Source organism: Pongo abelii, chromosome 10 (assembly GCF_028885655.2).
Source record: "Pongo abelii isolate AG06213 chromosome 10, NHGRI_mPonAbe1-v2.0_pri, whole genome shotgun sequence".
Lineage (NCBI taxonomy): Eukaryota > Metazoa > Chordata > Mammalia > Primates > Hominidae > Pongo > Pongo abelii.
Window position 1 is genome coordinate 118,703,101 of NC_071995.2, and position 22,774 is coordinate 118,725,874.

At 44.3% G+C, this 22,774-nt stretch overlaps 1 protein-coding gene across 8 annotated transcripts in view; it reads right to left on the minus strand.

Moving 5' to 3' along the window:
* CIT (citron rho-interacting serine/threonine kinase) overlaps positions 1–19,002 on the minus strand; it is a 189,867-nt gene extending 170,865 nt beyond the window's left edge. For all 8 annotated transcript variants that reach the window (XM_024256949.3, XM_024256948.3, XM_063712267.1 and 5 more), the window contains exons 1-4: positions 18,921–19,002; positions 17,749–17,857; positions 10,952–11,093; positions 1,775–1,950 (exon numbers count right to left, since the gene is read on the minus strand). In XM_024256949.3, coding sequence (XP_024112717.2) covers positions 1,775–1,950; positions 10,952–11,093; positions 17,749–17,844 — 414 coding nt within the window. In that variant the 5' untranslated portion in view covers positions 17,845–17,857; positions 18,921–19,002. The remainder of the gene's footprint in view (positions 1–1,774; positions 1,951–10,951; positions 11,094–17,748; positions 17,858–18,920) is intronic.
* Positions 19,003–22,774: the final 3,772 nt, after the last annotated feature.

Consider the following 22,774-nt stretch of genomic DNA (forward strand, 5'->3'; position numbering starts at 1 on the left):
CAGGCCATTCGCCTGGAGGAAGGCATACCTATTTGAATATCTCTATTGTTTGCCTGCCATGTGGTCTGTTGGATTATTTTCTTTTTACATGCACTATTTCCCATCAAAAACATAAGCATCACAAGGTCAGGACTACATGTAATCCCTCTTCCCCAGGACCTAGAAACACCCCAGATACAACAGACGCTCAGGTAGTGTGAACTGATGAGACACAGTTCTTTCTCAGGAGCTGGGAGGCTGAGTGAGCATCTTCCACTCCTCTCTTCCAAATTATCTGCCATGTCCTGTCACTTTTCTTTTCTATTATGTTGCTCACATTTTATTGCTAAACACAGAAGCCACATCACTCTCAGATTCTGACAAGCAGCTTCCTGCCCTCCGCTGCTTCTCTGTTGGAGGCCACACAAAGTCATTGAAGTCCACAGGGCCAGACTCTGATCCCAACCTCCTCCTTCCAGAGGCCTAAATAATCCCCAACAGCCTCACAAAGTAAACTGCAATTCAAAAACTGGTTCTTGGGGGAATGGGGAGGTATTGTATAATGGATAGAGAGTTTCTGTTTGGGATGATAGAAAAGTTCTAGAAATGGATAGCAGTCATGGTTGTACAACATCATGAATGCACTGAATACCACTCAGTTGCACATTTAAAAATGGTTAAAATGGTACACTTTATGTTATATATATTTTACCACAATTTTTTAAAAAAAGGTTCTTGAGTTTCCCACCCATTTCCCCCTCCCCACCCAAATGTCCTCATTTCGCCATTTCCCAGTCTGTTCTGAACCACTGAACACACACACACACCCACACACACACACTTGCATAGCATTCTAGTACTCCAGAATGTCACACTTCTACCCAACATGTTCTCATCACTTCTCTCTGCCGAGAACCTACATTTCCCCCCATCAGTGAGAACTGTCCCTAACTGTCCCTTGCTCACCCACAACATCTCCCCTCACATCATCGTTAATTAATTTGCTAATTGCTCTCCCGCTTCTGTGATACTTTAGCTGGTAAGCACCTGCTTTATACATTTGCATTTTTCCTCCACTTTCCAAGGTTGTTTTTAAACCCTGAAAATAGCAACCATGGGACTTCTATTCCTTTTGCAAGCTTCCTGCAGAGCTGGGTACATTATCAGACATATCATGTGCACTAAAATGTCTGTAAGTAATAAATTACTCTCTGAATTCCAAGGCTGATGGCCATCTCTCTAAAACACAGCAAATGAATCAATATGTCTAGAGACAGTAGCCTTGTTTAAAAGAAAGAAAAATACCACAATGAAAAAGATAACGTTCTACCTGCTCTCAAACAAGCAACTCCCTAGCCACATAACAAAGAATTTTATTTGATTTCTTCAAAGGCCTGTTTTAAAACCAAATCCGTATGCCCACAACACAAATACCTAAAGCGTGTACAAAAGCAATCTGATTCACCCCACCATATGTATATCCTGAGTCCCCAGCTAATGGTCATAAAAGATCTTCCTAAATTTATTAGTTAAAAGGCCAACTTGGTTCTGAAATAAATTACAACGATAGAAACATGATACATCAAGAGGAATTTGTGAGCCGTCAAAATTAGCCAACATCAGTTCAAGAAGATGAGCTAAGAACATGAGAGACCTTTTTGCCCCAACCATAATTAAATATAGAGTCACAGAGGAAAACGTGCTCAATCCTAGACGCCAGTGCAGCAGATTTTCGTCTTTGCAATGAACGCTCCGGTACAGAAAGAGGAAAAGCATGATGTTAAAATCCTCCTACCTGCTCCTGGGCCAATAAAGCCTTCTTCTTCATCACTTTCATAGCATAGATGTCCCCGGTTGCTTTCTCTCTTACCACCTGCACTTCAGCAAAGTGACCACAACCTACAAGACTTCTGACTTCGAAGTCCTTTGCCGAAGGCTGGAGCTCCTGTAACTCAGCTATGGTGTCGGAATCTGCAAAAGATGCAAGAGTTAGCCCCAGGTAAATAAAGCATGCAAATATATGCATCTTTATGAAAGAAAAAAAAAAGAAAATAGCATTCGGATAGCTTCCCTCACTGTCAAAGACATTCACTTTCTCATCCATCATGAATAATTATAAAATCAGTACAAAAGTGTTTTTATATGTTAAGTTAAAATTAAGGGCTCCAGAAATTCCCAAGTACAGTTTCCATGGCAGCTACAATTTGAATCCCATAGACTCAGAAAATAGGGAGAGAGGATACAAATTATGTTTTCCTTCTTCCTCTCTGAAGGCTGCAGGGCAGTGTTTGGTCAAGCATGCTTATTAGCATTTAGACTGGTTTACAGTGTGACATAGTCAACATAAGTCTAATTTAGACCAACTTGGGACCTGGTTTCCAGATCATTCCATTCTAACTACATGTGCTTAGTTTTTCCCACTAGCCCAAGGTTCATCTCCCTTGGATTGTATCAGTACAGGCTTCGTAGATCTAATATGCGGCAGTGCTTAAAGGGGCAGAGGGGTCCAGGCATGGTGGCTGACGCCTGTAATCCCAACACTTTGGGAGGCCTAGGCAAGTGGATCACTGGAGGTCAGGAGATCGAGACCAGCCTGGCCAACATGGCGAAACCCCATCTCTACTAAAAATACAAAAATTAGCCAGGTGTGGTGGTGGGCACCTGTAATTCCACCTATTCGGGAGGCTGAGGCACAAGAATCACTTGAACCCGGGAGGCAGAGGACACAATGAGCTGAGATTGTGCCACAGCACTCCAATCTGGGTGACAGAGTGAAACTCTGTCTCCAAAAAAAAAAGCGTGGGGGCCGGGAGCAGTAGTTTATGCCTGTAATCCCAGCACTTCGGGAGGCCGAGGCAGGTGGATCACGAGGTCAGGAGATCCAGACCATCCTGACTAACACAGTGAAACCCCGTCTCTACTAAAAAAATACAAAAAATGAGCTGGGCATGGTGGCCTATAGTCCCAGCTACTTGGGAGGCTGAGGCAGGAGAATGGCGTGAACGTGGGAGACGGAGCTTGCAGTGAGCCGAGATCGCGCCACTGCACTCCAGCCTGGGTGACAGAGTGAGACTCCATCTCAAAGAAAAAAATGGCGTGGTGGGCAGAAGGGCTTAGAACTCAGAGAACCAAATGGGGCTCTGACATCTGCTCTGCAGGGCTGACATACCACCCGTCCAAATGGATTTGCAACTATCGTTTTCTTACCATACAGTCTTATTCTTTTTCCAAGTTTAATCTTTCAGTCAGAGATCCTCAACATATGAAGTATGGACTAAATGGATAGTAGATTTGGAATCTAACATGTTTATTAACACTCTACATACACTGATCTGAGACATCGCTAGATGTGCGATGACTCTAATGACCTGCAGGAATGAAGGGGAGCAGCAGTGGCTGACCCAAAAATTTAATCTTGCACGTTACATGGGAACAGCATCATACACAGGCATTACACACCAAGGGCAATGCAATGCTTATAATCAAAATTATCCTGGAGAATCCGGCAGAAAGATGCCACACTGAAGACCAAGAGACTGTCTTAAAATCCCAAACACACACTGGAATCTTCTGGGAACTGGAAGGGATGGCCATTTCAATGGCTGGGCAGCAGATAAGGTTAGGAGCTACATTCTAGAGTCATACTCAGCCCTGCAAGTGGCTCACACAATGAGGCAGACTCGGTCCATCAAAGGGAACGCCATTTCATACCACAGTCAGTGAGTGGCATTTTAATGAATTGGCCAATGTCATTTTTTTCATTTTCTTATTTTTTTTTTAAGAGACACAAATGGCTGGGCACAGTAGCTCACGCCTGTAATCCCAGCATTTTGGGAGGCCGAGGCGGGTGGATCACCTGAGGTCAGGAGTTCAAGACCAGCCTGACCAACATGGTGAAACCCCTTCTCTACTAACAATACAAAAATTAGCTGCACAAGAGCGGCCGCTTTTAATCTCAGCTGCTCGGGAGGCTGAGGGAGAGAATCACTTGAACCTGGGAGGTGCAGGTTGTAGTGAGCGGAGATCGCACCATTGCACTTCAGCCTGGGTGACAGAGTTAGACTCCGTCTCAAAAAAAAAAAAAGAACATGATCTTGCTCTGTCACCCAGGCTGGAATGCAGTGGTGAAATCATAGAATCATAACTCACTGCAGCCTCGAACTCCTGGACTCAAGGGACCCTCACCCACCTCATTCTCCCGAGTAGCTGGGACTATAGGTGCACACCACCAATCTGGCTAATTTTTTAAATTTTTTTGTACAGGTAGGGTCTCATTATGTCACCCAGGCTGGTCTCAAACTCCTAGACTCAAGCAATCCTCCCATCTTGGCTTCCCAAAGCACTGGGATTACAGGCATGAACCATGGCACTCAGCCTGCAACTGTAACTGCTCTTGCCCACCCTGTTTCTTTGTTGCGCGGGTGGAGTTGAAATCTGCTGTGTCAAAGGCTTATAATGAGTGCCGCGGTATTGAGAGTCTTCTCAGCCACAGACCCCACCCCTCAGCAATCATCCTGAATACACCTTCCCTTGGTCCCTTGGGGAACCAGGCAAGAGTGGTGGGTGGATCCGCATGAAGTCATGACCACTGTAAAAAACAAATCTAGGGCACCTACATGGGGAATACCATGAAGAAGCAAAATTAAAAGCTGCACGGTATTTTCCTTTTGTCCTGACAATGCTGTAACAAGCCCGTCTTCCCTCTTTCCAAGTTTCTTCTAGATCAAGTATTTGAGTTTTGAATTATAATTCCTCAAAAACTTGCCGGATTGAACTTGATTTTTTTATTGCCCATACACAAAGCCAGTCTCTCCTAATTCTCTATTATGCCTTGGATTGTTTACAAAGCTGCTTAAAGCAGTGTCCAACTTAATAACTCTGGGTCTGTCACGGGCGACCACCAGCTTTCTCAACTGCACAAGGAGACAGACCACGGTGCTTTGCAGGCAAAACCATGACAATACTATCTTGGAATTCTGAGAAGCCATTCCAAATCTCCATTTCTTTACCTAAAGGCTTTTGGATTATTAAGGTGAACAGAAGAGAGGCTACATTCAAGCCTATGATTGTTTAAAAGAAAAAAAAAAGACCGGGCACAATGGCTCAGGCCTGTAATCCCAGCACTTTGGGAGGCCCAGGTGGGCGGATCATCTGAGGTCAGGAGTTCAAGACCAGCCTGGCCAACATGGTGAAACCCCATCTCTACTAAAAACACAAAAATTAGCTGGGTATGGTGACACATGCCTATAATCCCAGCTACTCGGGAGGCTGAGGCATAAGAATCACTTGAACCAGGGAGACAGAGGTTGCGGTGAGCCGAGATTGAGCCACTGCACTCCAGCCTGGGGGAAACAGTGAGACTCTGTCTCAAAAAAAAAAAACAAAAAACAAAAAAAAACTTCACAACTTCTCCCTATACCAGCTGCTTCTGTGACCCCAAATCCGTCACATCACTCTTCACCCCTGTGCACTTTTCGCTACAGTATCTAAGGGCCCAGTGGGCACTGAATATTGAGGTACTGAGGTAGAGATAAGGACCCAAAGCACTGTGAAAATGCAGTCAGAGGGCCAGGCGCGGTGGCTCACGCCTGTAATCCCAGCACTTTGGGAGGCTGAAGCAGGTGGATCACCTGAGGTCAAGGGTTCAAGTCCAGCCTGACCAACATGGAGAAATCCCGTCTCTACTAAAAATACAAAAAATTAGCCAGGTGTGGTGGCGCATGTCTGTAATGCCAGCTACTTAGGAGGCTGAGGCAGGAGAATCGCTTGAACCTGGGAGGCAGAGGTTGTGGTGAGCCGAGATCACGCCATTGCACTCCAACCTGGGCAACAAGAGCAAAACTCCGTCTCAAAAAAAAAAAAAAAAAGAAAACAAAATGCAATCAGAGAATAACTTTGTCAGATAATCATCTGGACCCAAGAGCAAAAGCCAACGTAGCTGGGGGTATTGCTTCCTTTTTCGGAACACAGTAATCCAACCTTTCAATTTCTAGGAATCATCCATTGTCCACAGAAATACTTGCGCATGTGCTCAAAAAAGATGCATACAAAGATGTGCATGATGAAAACTGTTGTAACAGAAAAATAATCAGAAACCACCTAAAGATTTCATCAACAGGAAAGTTGAAACAACCTACAAGTCTACCCATATAAAAGAACATTAGGTACATGTTAAACAGAACAAGATGGCTCAGTCTCCATTAGAACACATATTCCTTACAGGCAGGGAGTTTTCTCTGGTTGGTTGGTTTGTTGGTTTGTTTGTTTGTTTCTGGGATGGAGTCTCACTCTGTCACCCTGGCTGGAGGGCAGTGGCATGGTCTTGGCTCACTGCAACCTCTGCCTCCAGGATTCAAGCAATTCTTATGCCTTGGTCTCCCTAGTAGCTGGAACTACAGGTGCCCACCATACCCGGCTGATTTTTGTATTTTTAGGAGACTGGTTTCACTATTTTGGCCAGGCTGGTCTCAAACTCCTGACTTCAAGTAATACACCCGCCTCGGGCTCCCAAAATGCCAGGATTACAGGCGTGAGCCACTACAACTGGCCACCTTGAGGTATGCTTTTAAATTTCCATAATAAATATTTTTAAGGCATACACACACACACAAACAAAATTGGAACACTATACAGCAATCTGTTGGCAGTGATTGTCTCAGGTAAGATTCTGAGGGATTTTTCTCTTACTGTGTATGTGATGTGCTATATTCTAAATGTTTGTGCCCCTCGCCCCCACAAAATTCATGTTGAAATGTAATCCCCAGTGTAATACTATTAAGAGGTAGGACTTTCAGGGGCTGGCCACAGTGGCTCACGCCTGTAATCCCAGCATTTTGGGCAGATCACTTGAGGTCAGAAGTTCAAGACCAGCCTGGCCAACATGGTGAAACCCCAACTCTACTAAAAATACAAAAAAATTAGCCGGGCATGGTGGCAGGCACCTATAATCCCAGCTACTCAGGAGGCTGAGGCAGGAGAATTGCTTGAACTCAGGAGGTAGAGGTTGCAGTGAGCCAAGATCGCACTACTGCATTCCAGCCTGGGTAACAGAGCAAGACTCTGCCTCAAAACAAAACAAAACAAAACAAACAAACAAACACAAAAACGAGGTAGGACTTTTAGGGAAGTGATTAAATTAAAATTACTTCCCTAAGAAAGAGGCTGACATTGGGCCGGGCACAGTGACTCACACCTGTAATCCCAGCACTTTGGGAAGATGAGACCAGAGGATCATGAAGTCAAGAGTTGGAGACCAGCATGGCCAGCACGGTGAAACCCTATCTCTACCAAAATACAAAAATTAGCCTGGCATGGTGGTGCGCACCTGTAGTCCCTGCTACTCAGGAGGCTAAGGCAAGAGAATCACTCGAACCCGGGAGACAGATGTTGCAGTGAGCCAAGATCGCACCACTGCACTCCAGCCTGGGTGACAGAGCGAGACTCTGTATCAAAAAAAAAAAAAAAAAAAAAAGGAGGCTGACATTATCCTTAGCAAACTAATGCAGGAACAGAAAACCAAATACCACATGTTCTCACATATAAATGGGAGCTAAAGGATGAGAACACAAGGACACAAAAAAGGGAACAACAGACACTGGAGCCTACTAGAGGACAGGGTGGGAGGAGGGAGACAATCTGAAAAATTAACTATTGGTTACTAGGCTTAGTACCTGGGTGATGAAATAATCTATAACAAACCCCAAGCCAAGTTTACCTACATAACAAACATGTACATTTACCCATGAACCTAAAATAAAAGTTTTTTTTGTTTTTTTGTTTGTTTGTTTTGAGACGGAGTCTTGCTCTGTTGCCAGGCTGGAGTGTAGTGGCGCAATCTTGGCTCACTGCAACCTCTGCCTCCCAGGTTCAAGCAATTCTCCTGCCTCAGCCTCCTGAGTACCTGGGACTACAAGCGCACGCCACCATGCCTGGCTAATTTTTATATTTTTAGTAAAGAGACGGGGTTTCACCATGTTGGCCAGGATGGTCTCGATCTCTTGACCTCATGATCCGCCCTCCTCGGCCTCCCAAAGTGCTGGGATTACAGGCATGAGCCACCACCACAGCAAACCAAAAGTTTTAAACATTAAAAAAAAAAAAAGCTGAAGGAATCATGTTTGCCCCTTCTGCCAGGTGAAGATGCAGCAAGAAGGCGCCATCTTTGAAGCAGGGAGCCATCACCAGATACCAGATTAGCTGGCGCCTTGATCTTGGACTTCCCAGTCTTCACAACTGTCAGCAATGAATTTCTATTGTTTATAAATTGCCAAGTCTAAGGTATCTATTATTGCAGCCCGAACAGACTCAGATACATGTTTAACCTTCTATATTTAACATTGTATTGCGTATTATGTTTGCAATAAGAAAGAAAAAAAACTTTTCAAAAGTTATCATTTGCCCATTAGTACTAAAGTTGTAAATATATTGAAGATCTTATCTACAGTGAATATAGCTCAAATTCAGCTACTGTCAAATTGCCAATAACAGCCCAATTTTGACAATTATCAACACTTTTCTGTATAAGTTTTTTTGTTGTGGTGGCGGTTTTGGATTTTTTTTGAAGGGGGTGTTGTTTTGTGTTTTGAGACAGGGTCTTACTGTCACCCAGGCTGGGGTGCAGTGGCACAATCTTGGCTCACTGCAACCTCCACCTCCCAGCTTCAAGCAATTCTCCAGCCTCAGCCTCCCAAGCAGCTGGGACCACAGACGTGCGCCCCCATGCCCCGGCTAATTTTTGTATTTTTTGTATAGACAGGGTTTCAGCATTGTTGCCCAGGTTGGTCTCGAACTCCTGAGCTCAAAGATCAGCCCACCTCGGCCTCCCAAAGTGCTGGATTACAGGCGTGAACCACTGCACCTGGCCTCTGTGCAAGTTTCAGTATAACACTGCTGTATATTTTTTACACAAATTATCTGATACTGTGCTTAATGTTTGCCATTTATTTTGTTCACTGAGCAATACACTCATTCAACAAGTATTTATTAAGCACTTAACATATGCCAGACACTATTTTAGGCACTGGGGATGTAAGAGTAACTAAGAAAGACAAAAATCCCTTCCCTGGTTCCCAGATGCTCGTTCCCTTCCCTTCCCTCCCTTGGCCCAAGGCTAGGGGTACTTCTGCTGGAGACATCCTTCTCCTTCAGAGCTACACTCTATTCCATTTTCTCTAACAGTCCCCAAAGAAAATCTCCATCCCTATAGGAAGATTCAAAAAACCTGGGCAGAAGCAGCTGATGGACCCTTCTCCACATGGAAAAACAAAGCTTACATTGCAAAACAGACACTCAAAAAGGGGAGGAAAAGAAAACATATTAATGTAATCACCCATTTTCAATCATGGCCTCTTAACCACTCCCCAGGAAACCTCTTCAAAAATATGAAACATTTCCCTGGAAGAGGGTTCTATTAGAAAAAAATCTACATTCCACTAAACCAAGTCTTCTGATCACTAAATGGTTCTAGATAATTCACTGCTGTTAAGTAACCAGAGGACAGTCTCAAGACTAATGAAGGTGCCTGCAGATGGCTCAGTAAGCTAGCCTCGTCACATAATTTCCTTCCCTTCTCACTCCCTACTTATAAATTTAAATATTCACAAAAAGAAGGCGGGAGCTTATGCAAACAAAAACAGAATGATGAACAAATACCTCAAGTACATTTTGAAGATATACAATATATTAAATGTTGCTGAGGTTCACAGTTATGAATACCGGGTACCAGTTCTTGTCTCCTATGGGCCAGGCAACATGACAAGTCTGGTCTGTGCATTAACTCATTCAATCCCAACACAGCCTCATCCTCAGCCCCTTCCTCCATTAAAAACAAAAAAGAATTCAAACATTATATTTTATGGGGCCAGGCATGGTGGCTCACACCTGTAATCCCAAAGCTTTGGGAGGCTGAGGCAGGAAGACTGCTTGAAGCCTGGAGTTTGAGACCAGCCTGGGTAACACAGTAAGACCCTATCTCTACAGGAAAAAAAAAGCAAAAATTAGCTGGGCATGGTGGTGTGAGCCTGGAGTCCCAGCCACTGAGGTGTAAGGATTGCTTGAGCCGAGAAGGTTGAAACTGCAGTGAGCCATGATATACCACTGCATTCCAGCCTGGGTAATAGGACAAGACCCTGTCTCCAAAAAAAACAAAAATCATATTTTATGACTACATTGGTATGAAGATGAATGTAATCCAGAATCATTATACATTATTACATTCATTTTTCCTATAATTTTAAAACAAATTAAAATTTAATTCAGTTAATTAAAACTAATTAAATTCATTAAAATTAAATATCACAGATCCTAAGCACCGTGCCTACTCTGCCTAACAGAAAGTCAGTCCTGAGTGAGTATAAGGATAGGGCCACGGGATATTATTGAGGTCTCTGGAACCAGCTACGACTAAAGCTAACACTTAACTCATTCCTGGATTTCTCAGTTTCATGAGCCAATAAATTCACTCTTTTATTCACACAGGGTCTCACTCTGTCACCCAGATTGGAGTGCAATGGCACAATCACGGCTCATTGAGCCTCAACCTCCCAGGCTCCAGTGATCCTCCCACCTCAGCCTCCTGAGCGGCTGGGACCACAGGTGCAAGCCACCATTACCCAGCTAATTTTTGTATTTTTTGTAGAGATGGGGTTTCACCACGTTGCCCAAGCTGGTCTTGAACTCCTGGGCTCAAGCGATTCACCCACCTCAGCTTCCCAAAGGGCTGAGATTATAGGTATGAGCCATTGCACCTGGCCTAAATTCAGTCTTTGAATTGAGTTTGTCGCCTGCAACCAAGAAGCCCAACTCACCTGGTTTCCCAGCTATAAGAGGTGCAGCCTGAACTTGAACCTGGATCTGTCTTATATAGAACCAGAGTTCTTACCGACTACTATCAACCAATAACTCACTCTGCCTCAAGCATCTTTCTAGTTTTCTCTCTTAGGACGGTTTTCAAGAAAAAGTTCCCCAAACTTACACTTCCGGACAAAGTTGCTCACATGCTTAATCTTCATCAGAGCAGGCTGACTGCATTCTTCAAAGAGAACAAAGAGGGCATCTAATATCCCTTCTCGGGAAAGAGGAGACATCTGCTGTTGAGTCATAAAGGGTGGTTTCCCCTAAAAACAGCAAACAGCAGATGGAGACACTGTCAATAATGAAAAGCTTTGATCAATAACATCCACACAGTAAATTACAAGCCACCAACTCAACTAACTGCTCACGACACGCTAACATCACAATTCTGTGTCTTCATTCTTTAAAGCAACGTCAACTGACAGTCATTATGGTGTCACTTCCATGATTCCAAGACTGTGGGTTTCTTTCACCAGCACCTGGGAAGGAAAACTGCACAAGTGTGGCCACTAACAAGAAAAGCTCCCTCACTCCTGAGGGTCTGAGGCTAGTGAGAATATTTCCTCTGGATCCTCTGACTCTGACATGCTTCTATGTTTCTACAATAGGAAACAATGCGTTTTCCACTTCTTTCATGTGTGCCCAAGGGTTTATTCATATAATTTCAGCTTTTTTAATTCATTTGAACAACCTAGAGTAATGAGAACAGAGTGACTATCATAAAGCCAAATTTACTCATGATCTGGAGAAATAGTTACAAACTGGCAGACTGTCTCTAGCCCACAGATATGTTTTGTTTGGCCTGTAGTGTTTAAGATAATTTGAATTATCTGCCAATATTTCAAAATCAGGAGATTCCATACAAAAAAATTAAAATGGAGTCTCTGGCTTCTTTTGAAACACTGGCACATCCGGCAACACTGCCTCGCCTTCCTGCCTGATGACGCTGAGCTGGAGCTGAGTAATGCTGCCCCTCCCAGTAGCAGATGTGTTCGGGAGTTCACTGCAGGTCTGACTCCATCTTCCAACTGGCCCACTTGACTCATTTATACTCACTGCCCGGCCCCCAAGGACATGAGTCTGCAACCCTGGTATAGAGCAGTGATTCCCACGTGCCAAGCCATGGATAGTGGTGGTCTCTCTTCAAAGATGGCCTCCAACAGTTCCTCCAATTCTGTAGGCACATGCTACTCCTTCCTTTAAGCGCTGGAGTCTATTTCTCCTGCCTTTGAATCTGTGCCATCTCTGAGACTCTCTTCAACCAAAAGAATGTGACACAAGTGACACTGTGCCAGTTCAGGACAGTGCCTTTAAGAAGCTTGTCAAGCGGCCAGGCACAGTGGCTCACGTCTGTAATCCCAGCACTTTGGGAGGCCAAGACGGGTGGATCACTCGAGGTCAGGAGTTTGAGACCAGCCTGGCCAACATGGTGAAACCCTGTCTCTACCAAAATACAAAAATTAGCCAGGCGTGGTGGTGGGCACCTGTAATCCCAGCTACTTGGGAGGCTGAGGCATGAGAATTGCTTGAACCCGGGAGGTGGAGGTTGCAGTGAGCCGAGATCACACCACTGCACTCCAGCCTAGGCAACACAGCGAGACTCCCTCTCAAAAAAAATAAAAATTAAAAAAAAAAAGGCTGCTTGGCAGCTTATCAGCTTCCACTTTTGGGAAGCCAGCCACCATGCACAGATGCTTGGGCTAGACCAGGGGTGTGCAATCTGTAGCCCTTGGACCAAATCCAGCCCACAGACTTTTTATAAGTTTTACAGGAACACAGCTACACCCATCATTTACACATTGTCTTTAGCTGCTTTTGTGCTACCATGGCCAAGTTGAGTGGTTGCAACAGAGACTACAGGACCCACAAAGTCTAAAATATTTATTACTTACAAAAAAGTTACGAGTTGGCCAGGTGCAGTGGCTCACGCCTGTAATTCCAGCACTTTGGGAGGCCGAGGCAGGTGGATCACGAGGTTAGAAGTTCGAGACCAGCCTGACCAATGCGGTGAAACCCCATCTCTACTAAAAATGCAAAAATTAGCCAGGCGTGGAAGCACGTGCCTGTAATCCCAGCTACTCGGGAGGCTGGGACAGGAGAATTGCTTGAACCCGGGAGGTGGAGGTTGCAGTGAGCAAAGATTGTGCCACTGCACTCCAGCCTGGGCAACAGGGCGAGACTCTGTCTTAAAAAAAAAAAAAGTTACGAGTCCGGGGCTACACTACTGAAAGACCTCATGGAGAAGAGAGGCCACGTGAGAAACACTAAGGTGCCCCAGCCAGCAGTCAGCACCCACATGTTCCAGTCCCAGACAGAATCCCAGCTGAATGTAGCCCCAAGAGTGACCCCAGCTGACATCACAGGATGAAGCAGAACCACCTAGCTGAGTCCAGCCAACCCACAGAATCCTAAGAAAAAATAAATCATTGTTGCTTTAAACTTTGTGAGTGCTTTGTTACACAGCACTTGATAACAGAAACAGACCCGGCTGCATTTGAATCACAAAAGCACTAGAGAATTTAAGAAAAAAAACAAACAAACAAACACATTCTCTGGTCCTATACCCTCCTCCCCCACAACCAAATGAATTAGAATTTTCCAGATTGTAGCCTAGAATCTGTTTTATTAACAAGTTCCCCAGCAGGGCGAGGTGGCTCACACCTGGAATACTAGCACTTTGGGAGACCAAGGTGGGAGGATCACTTGAGCCCAGGAGTTCAAGACCAGCCAGGGCAACACAGCGAGATCTCATCTCTACAAACAAACAAAAAAAAAATTAGCCAGGTGTAGTGGCATGGTCCTGTAGTCCTAGCCACTTGTGAGACTGAGGTAGAAGGATCACTTGAGCCCAAGAAGTCAAGGCTGCAGTGAGCCAAGATTGTGCTGCCACACTCCAGCCTGGGCAACAGAATGAGACCCTGGTCCCCAAGAGAGTCAGACCTCAATCAGGTTTGGGAAGCACTGCATTCAAGGACACCATATCTGTCACTTTAGTAATAGTTGCCAGTAACTCAGAAAAATAAAACGCTTTGTTTCTTCTATTCTTCAAGAGTTTAGATCAACTAAAGCAGGAGTTCCCAAATATAGTACTGGTTCTTAACAAAGTTTTCAACAGCCTGGAGTGAAATGAGAAAAAATGATCACCACATGATATCTTTTTTATAAAACTAAATATATTCAAATTTAAAAATGGTCCTTTATTCTGAGATGATGTTCTTCCTGTCTTGTTGTTTCTTAAAATGCCCTTTATGAAATAAAAGGGCCAGAAAATAATAGGTTTTTCTTTTTATTTGTTTTTTTTAATATATCCTTACTTGGCAAAATAAAAAGTTGGAAAACCTGTGTCTACCCAGCAATTTGGGAAATTTTGCTAGCTCTGAATGTCTGACAACCACTGACCTCGAACATGTCAGGAAATCCTGTTGAGCAGAAGTAAAAAAGACAAAATGACACTCAGTCTAAGATACTCACCTGAATGGAAAACAAAATTGCTACTGTTATCTCAACCTCATTCAAACAGCACTATATGGGAAAAGAACAAACAGCATCCTTACCTGATCACTCAAGGCAAATGATAGGTATATACTACACTTGCAATAACAGCTTTACTGGGAGGGGGGAACTCAGCATTAAAAAGAGATGAACTGAGGGTTTACCCATAAGTCTTCCTGTTATAATGACTAAATACAAGATATACTTAATAAATTCTGACGTGCACAGGTGGTGTGGCCCAATGGCTATGTGGTGAGCCTTTGGAGTCAGACCAACCAAAGATGGAGTCTGATCTTGGCCTCATCTGCAAAACCCAACGTGTATGATCTTGGGCAAGGCCTTACCTCCCTCCATATCTGTCTATATCTGTTGCCTCCTATTTATGTATTTATTTACAAACAGGGCCTCGTTCTGTCGCCCAGGCTGGAGTGCAGTGTTGCAATCTCAGCTCACTGCAACCTCTGCCTCCAAGGCCTCAGAGATGCCCCCACCTCAGCCCCCTGAGTAGCTGGGACTACAGGCACACACCGCCATGCCTGACTAATTATTTATATTTTTTGTAGAGACGGGGTTTCACCATTTTGCCCAAGCTAGTCTTGAACTCTTGGACTCAAAACAATCCACCTGCCTCAGTCTCCCAAAGTACTGGGATTACAGGTGTGGGCCACCACACCTGGCCTGTTGCCTCCTATTTAAAATTTAAATAAAAAACAGTCCTTACCTCTGTCATGAGGCTGAAGTGGGATACTCAGAAACATGCCAGTTCTATGCCAGACACATTGGAAGCCGTAACTATTACATAATCAGCACATTATAAGCCCTTAATAAGTAAGTTGGAAAATTTTTTTCCTTTTTTTTTTTTTTTTTTTTTTTTTTTTTTTTTTTTTTAAGATACAGGGTCTTGCTCTGTCGCCCAGGCTGATGTGCTGAAGTGCAATGGCATGATCTTAGCTCACTGCAACCTCTGCCTCCGGGGCTCAAGCAATCCTCCCACCTCAACCTCCCGAGTAGCTGGGACTACAGGCACACGCCATCACAGCCAGCTATTTTTTATGTTTTTAGTAGAGACGGGGGTCTCACCATGTTGCCCGGGCTGGTCTCGAACTCCTGACCTCAAGCAATCCGCCCACCTCAGCCTCCCAAAGTGCTAGGATTACAGGCGTGAGCCACCACACCCAGCAAGTTGGAGATATTTTGAAGTAGCATGATAAAGGGGCTGAAAAGTGGCAGCACTCCAGCCATCTAAGGTTAAAGACAGACTATTCATTTGTGAAAAATATGTCAAGACTTAAAATGCTGATGGGGATGGTCCCACAGAAAAACCTAAGCTTTCAATTTGTTTCCACTCTCATCTGTTTAAACACCCAATACCGATATTTTGGAAAAAAAAAAAAAGTTATCAGAATACGTCATCGTTCATCATCTTACAGGTATCCTACATAACTACCTTCCTAAATATAATTACTATTAAGGAAACAGAAATTTAGTATTAATATTATAACTAATAATATTCTATGCTGAGTATTAACAATAATTACCATTTTTTTATAAACGGTTTACTAAGAGCCAGACAAGGTGCTAAGTGCTTTATATGGAATATCTCATCTAATCCTCACAACAACCCTGTGGATTAGGTACTACAACCTCTATGTTATTTTTTTGTTTTCTTTTGTTTTGAGATGGAGTCTCACCCACTCTGTCGCCCAGGCTGGAGTGCAGTGCATGATCTTGGCTCACTGCAACCTCCGCCTCCCAGGTTCGAATGATTCTCCTGCTTCAGCCTTTCAAGTAGCTGGGATTACAGGTGCATGTCACCACCACGCCCAGCTAATTTTCTATATTTTTAGTAGAGACGGGGTTTCACCACGTTGGCCAGGCTGGTCTCGAACTCGTGACCTCAAGTAATCCACCCGCGTCAGCCTCCGAAAACACTGGGATTACAGGCTACAACTTTTAAAGAATAGCAAATGGACTCAGAAAAGGTAACTGACTCACCCAAAGTAACGCAGCTAACTAGTGCTGGGTCTGGGATTCAATTCTAAATCTTTATGGTCCCTACTGTCCCCCTGACTTACGAATACATAAATCAAACAAGGATTTCTACTTCACCAGTGTTCCATATACATCAGAAACAAAAGAATTAAAAATCTATTTGGAAGTAATCTTACGACATTAAGTTTTAACACATCTGGGGTGACGGAAATGTGTATCTTGAGAGGAATGAGGGTTAAACAGGTGTGGTATTCATCAAAACTTTTTTTAAAATCTTAAAAAATAAACATAGCTGCAATGAAAATGAATAGGATTATACCCACAGAAACTGTAGTTTTAAAAAGCATCTTTGTTCATTTATTTTTCTTTCTTCAATAAAAGGACAAACTTGCCCTGATACGGTGGCTTACGCCTATAAGCCCAACACTTTCAGAGGCTGTGACAGGTAGCTCACTTGAGCCCAGGAATTCGAGACCTGCCTGGGCAACATGGTGAAACCTCATCTCTACAAAAAATACAAAAATTAGCCAGGTGTGGTGGCACACACCTGTGGTACCAGCTACTCGGGAAGCTGAAGTGGGAGGATCGCTTGAGCCCAGGAGGTCAAGGCTGCAATGAGCCATGATTGTGCCAATGCACTCCAGCCTGAGCCACAGAGCAAGACCCTGTCAATCAATCAATCAATCAATCAATGAACAAACTTTAGTACAGAAGTGTAAAGTGTGAGAAATATGAAAAGATCTCCTTTCTAAGGCAAGTTCAGCTATCCACTTCTGCACAGTGTCTTTTTTCCAAAAGAATCAGTGCATATAAAACTCCAAATAGAGGGCCAGGTACAGTGGCTCACACCTATAACCCCAGTGCTTTGGGAGGCCAAGGCAGGAGGCTCACTTGAAGTCAGGTGTTCAATATCAGCCTGGGCAACACAGTGAGACCCCATCCCTACAAAAAATTAAAAATTATCTGGGCATGGTGGCAGAGGCCTAGAGTTGACAGAAGACCTTGTTTCAAACAAAACAAAACAGAATTTCTCCTAAAATATTATCCTTGGTCCTATAACAAAAGCAAGCCGGGCACGGTTCATGCCTGTAATCCCAGCACCTTAGGAGGCCAAGGCAGGTGGATCACTTGAGGTCAGGAGTTTGACCCCAGCCTGGCCAACATGGTGAAACCCCGTCTCTACTAAAAAAAATACAAAATTTAGCTGGGTGTGGTGGCAGGCACCTGTAGTCCCAGCTACTCTGGAGGCTGAGGCAGGAGAATCGCTTGAACCCAGGACGCGGAGGTTGCAGTGAGCCGAGATTGCACCACTGTACTCCAGCCTGAGAGACTGAGACTCTAAATAAATAAACAAATAAATAAAAGCAAAGGTGGGTGACAAGGAGATTCCAAGGACACACACAGGTGAGCAAAGTTGGCAGGGTAGGCTGTTACCTGGAAGAACAGATTCAGCCTGGAGGCCCGGCTGGCAATGGGTTCAGCAGCACCAGCATCCAAAGGATTCCGCGCTCCATATTTGAACTTCAACATCTCCCCACTGGTGCTGAAAGGATATCAGAAAAGTCAAGTGTGTCCTATGTTTTGAGCAGGAAGGGCTTGAGAGATCCCGATCTCCCTCAAGATATCAGGGACAAAGAGGTGAAAATCAGCTACCACTCCAGTTTTAGGAAGCTCAGTCTAATCATGGAGATTAAACACCAGATTTTAACTCACTGTAACAGGAGATGATACACTTATCTGACATACTCTCTTACTTATAAATGTGTTTATTATCTCCCCCCTTAGAACGGAAGCTTCACAAGGGCAGAGATGTTTGCCCCCATGCAGTGGGGGCACACATAGCCTGGCACATAAATAGGTGAGAATAGTTATTAAATGAATGACTGAAATAAGCAAACTATATAGCTTGTTGGAAGGTGTTAAGTGCTATGGGGTAAAAACAAAATCGAGCAAGAAAAGGACAATAGGGGTGAGATGGTGCAATTTTTAGTGTGGTCAAATAAGACTTCACTGAGAAGCCACCATTTGACCCAAGACTTGAAGACCTGAAGCGAGTGACCAGCAAGCCATGTTGATAAATGGGGAAAGAAAGATATCCGTGGCAAACGAAACAGCCAAGCCAAAAGCACTGAGGCAGGACCTGGCCTCTCCAACAACAGCGAGGCCAGAGGGATTGGAGCAGAAAGAGGCGGGGGCATCAGGAGGTGATGGGATGGGCACGGGGTATGAAGACACTGAAACAGAGAGGTTAAGTAAATTGCTAAGTTCATGCAGATAATAAGGAACCGGCCGACTACACTGGGCAGAATAATGCAGTTAGTGCTGACAGGAGGCAGAGCTGAAGAGACACAGGACTCCGCCTGGTTTAGGGGAGGAGCAAGCCTCCTGCCCCAGCACCACTCGGCTGACCCCTCGGCTCCCAAGGAAGGTGGGCGCTCGCACAGCCAGCCCGGGAAGACCCTCCAGGCCTCCCGCAGCCCTGGGAGTGGAAACGCCGCCCTCCCCGCGGCGGGAGGGAAACCCGGGACTTGTATGGGTGGAGGCGGCCCTCCCCTGGCCTTGCAGAGCCGGGTGCAGTAGAATTGGGTCTGGGGGATCAGACTCACGCTCTGCGGAGCCCCGGGTCTCCGATCTGCTCCGCCCCGCGCCTCCCGCCGCCGCGTTTGAACCCGAGGAACGGCGCGGGCGGGTCTCAGCCGTGTCTGGACCAATCAGCGTGTCCGCTCCTATGATAGACATGGGCGTCTCAGCCAGGCCCCGCCCATGTCCTTAAAGGCATGGAAGAAAGTGAAGGGGAGAGCCAATCAAATTGCATCTCCCTTTGACTCGCGACCAATGGGAAAAAGGGAAGGGCAAAATCAGCAGGGCAGGTCTTGGAAGTTTGAAATTGGCGGTTACGCAGGATGCTGCGTTTGAGGAAGCGACTGTTAATCTAGGATCCCTGAGGAGGTCGCCAGGGCGCTGTCCCCTGCTCTCGGCCACCTGCGAGGAGGAAGGCAACCAGGCTGCTCTGTCTGGTCTTCTTTCTCTCTCATGTGGCTAAGGTAGAAGTACTTGTTACCTGGGGCAGCCCAGTGGTCCTCTGCTACAGCTGAGGCAGCGAATGTTTTGAGCTTGACTTCAACCTACCTTGATTACTCTATCTCCGGGCTGACTGTCCTGCAAGGATTTGGTGAAAGTCATTGAGACTGTCTGAAAGGACACTTTAAAATAAATTATAGACGAGATACTTAAACAGGCACTTCACCAAAAAGGAAATCCAGATGACCAACAAATGTGTGAAAGTTGTCAACCTCGTTCATAATCAGAAAATATGAAAAATAAAGTCACAATGAGAAAGAATAACACTCAAATTCGAGAACAACAACAAAAAAAGGATGTGACAGTGTTTGCGAAGATGTGGAGGTACACACACTTGTACAGTACCCGTAGGCGTGTAAATGGATACAATCCCTTTGAAATTTGAAAAAAAAGTTTGGCATTATTTGCTAACATTGAAGATTTGTGCATTCTATGACTATTGCTAGGAGTAGTTTCTCTACCTAAGAAAAACTCCTATTTACTTATTTATTTTGAGATGGAGTCTTGCTCTGTCTCCCTGGCTGGAGTGCAATGGCACGATCTCGCCTCACTGCAACCTCCACCTCCCAGGTTCAAGCTATTCTCTTGTCTCAGCCTCCCAAGTAACTGGGATTACAGGCACATGCCACCATGCCCAATTGTTTGTATTTTTAGTAGAGATGGGGTTTCACCATGTTGGCCAGGCTGGTCTTGAACTCCTGACCTCCAATGATCTGCCCACCTCAGCCTCCCAAAGTGCTGAGATTACAGGCCTGAGCCACCGCACCGGCGAGAAACTCCTACTTATGTACACCAAGAGATGTGTATAAGAATACAAAATAGTGTTGGCAAAAAACTGGAAGCAATATAAATGTCCATCAGCAGTAGAAAAGACAAAATTGTATATTGCAGTGTTTTCACAAGCAATGAAAAAGAATAAACTGCAACTAACCACAATGACATAATGAGTCTCAAAACAAGGCCTAATGAAGGAAGCAAGACAATAACATATGATTCCATTATGATTCCATTCATATAAGTTCCAAAACAGGACAAAACAAAGAAACATTGTTTAAGGAGGGATGTATTAGGTTGATGCAAATCATTGCAGTTTTTGCCATTGTTTAAAGTAATGACAAAACCATAAAGAAAGCAACAGTCAGAATAGTAGTTACCTGGGGTTGGGATGGAGGCCTTTCAGGGTGTTGGGGTGCTGCTATGATCTATTTCTTAACCTAGGTAGCAACAATATGGATGTGGTTTTATAATGATTAAATTGTGTGTATATGTGTGCATGCATGTGTGTATGTTCTATTTATATATGTAAAGTCCTTTTTATACTCTCCTAATGCTACAGTAGACAGAACTGGAGATGTGTTCTCTCTCACTCACACACACACACACACACACACACACACACACACGCACACCACCACATAATTAGAGCTACAGGCTTGCTTAATACACATTTGTTCTTTTTTCCTTCCCCAAGTATAACTTACTTCTTGTTCCCAGGGCCAATAATGGATAGCTACTATTTATCAAGCACCTCTTTTTTTTTTTTTTTTTTCTTAGACAGAATCTCACTCTGTCACCCAAGCTGGAGTTCAGTGGCACAATCACGGCTTACTGCAGCTTCCACCTCTCCAGGCTCAAGTGATCATCCCACCTCAGCCCTTCCAGTAGCTGGGACCACAAGCATATACCACCATGCCTGGCTGTTTTTTTTGTTTTGTTTTGTTTTGTTTTGTAGAGATGGGAATCTCCCTATGCTATCCAAGCTGATCTCAAATTCCTGTACTCAAGCAATTATGCTGCCCCGACCTCCCAAAGTGTTGGGATTACAGGTGTGAGCTACTGCACCCAGCCCAGAAACTTCTATATAAAGAAAATAACTGGCCGGACCCAATGGCTCATGCCTGTAATCCCAACACTTTGGGAGGCCAAGATTGGCAGATCACTTGAGGTCAGAAATTTGAGACCAGCCTGGCCAATGTGGTGAAACCCCATCTCTACTAAAAACACAAATTAGCCTGGCGTGGTGGCAAGTGCCTGTAATCCCAGCTACTCAGGAGGGTAAAGCAGGAGAATCACTTGAACGTGGGAGGCGGAGGTTGCAGTGAGCCGAGATCTCACTTGCCACTGCACTCCAGCCTGGGTGAGAGAATGAGACTCGGTCAAAAAAAAAAAAAAAAAAAAAAAAGAATAATTATCATTAGCTGAGTGCTTTCTAGGTGCAAGCCTTCAATAGCCCCTGAAGTAGGCACTATTATTAGCATCCACCCCTATGGAAAGGAGCCACTCTCACACTGGCTCAGATGCAAATATCCCAGATATTCCCTGTTTCCCAAAGATGTGTCCCCACAACTGGTATGAGCAACACTTTCAAGTGGCAAAAAAAGTCACTTATTTGTTAAATTATATATTTTGCTATGTGTTAGAAAAACTATAGCTAGCCCATCAAACCAAGTATTTTATAGATGATACCACTTGGAGTGAGACCAAAGGAAATATTTAAGAAGAAAAAATGAGCCAGTAAAGGAAATATTAAGTAAACAATAGTACGGGTTGCACATGGGTATAGCTTTAGAACAAATCTTGAAATTTGGGAAACATTGCATCATTTGACATAATTCTCAAGCAAGCCTCTGAAGTAGGCACTATTGTTAGCAACCCCATTTTACCAGCAGAGAAATTCAGGCTTAGAGAAATTAAGTCACACACTAGTAAACAGTGGCGCCAGGACCTGAATTTGTTCTTTCATTCTAAAGCCCATTTTGACAACCACCAAATTGTATTGACTTATGTTTATCCCAGCACCTAGCACATAATATTTATAAATATTTGTGGACTAAATGATGAAATCTAACTCCATGTCCATTTGATTACAATTTAATTAGTTCTTTCCAGCCTACCAACAATCAACTTTGTAGGCTCTCGATAGAAGTGTATTGAATTTACATATGAATTGCCTTCTGATTCTACACACACCACTTATTATACCTTCTCATGGTGCAAGTATTCCTGAAGCAGTGGTTCACAACCTTGCATTCACATTGAGAGATCAATGTGAAGCTTTAAAATAACATTGATACCTGGGCCCCATCCTTGGGGATCCTCATTTCATTGTTCCAGAATCAAGCCTAGGAATTGGGAGTTGATCAAGCTCCCCAAGTGATATGGTTTGGCTGTGGTCCCATGCAAATCTCATCTTGAATTCCCACGTGTTGTGGGAGGGACCTGGTGGGAGGTAATTGAATCATTGTGGCAGGTCTTTCCTGTGCTGTTCTCGTGATAGAGAATAAGTCTTATGAGATCTGATGGTTTTATAAGGGGGAGATTCCCTGCACAAGCCGTCTTCTCTTGTCTGCCGCCATCCACATAAGATGTGAGTTGCTCC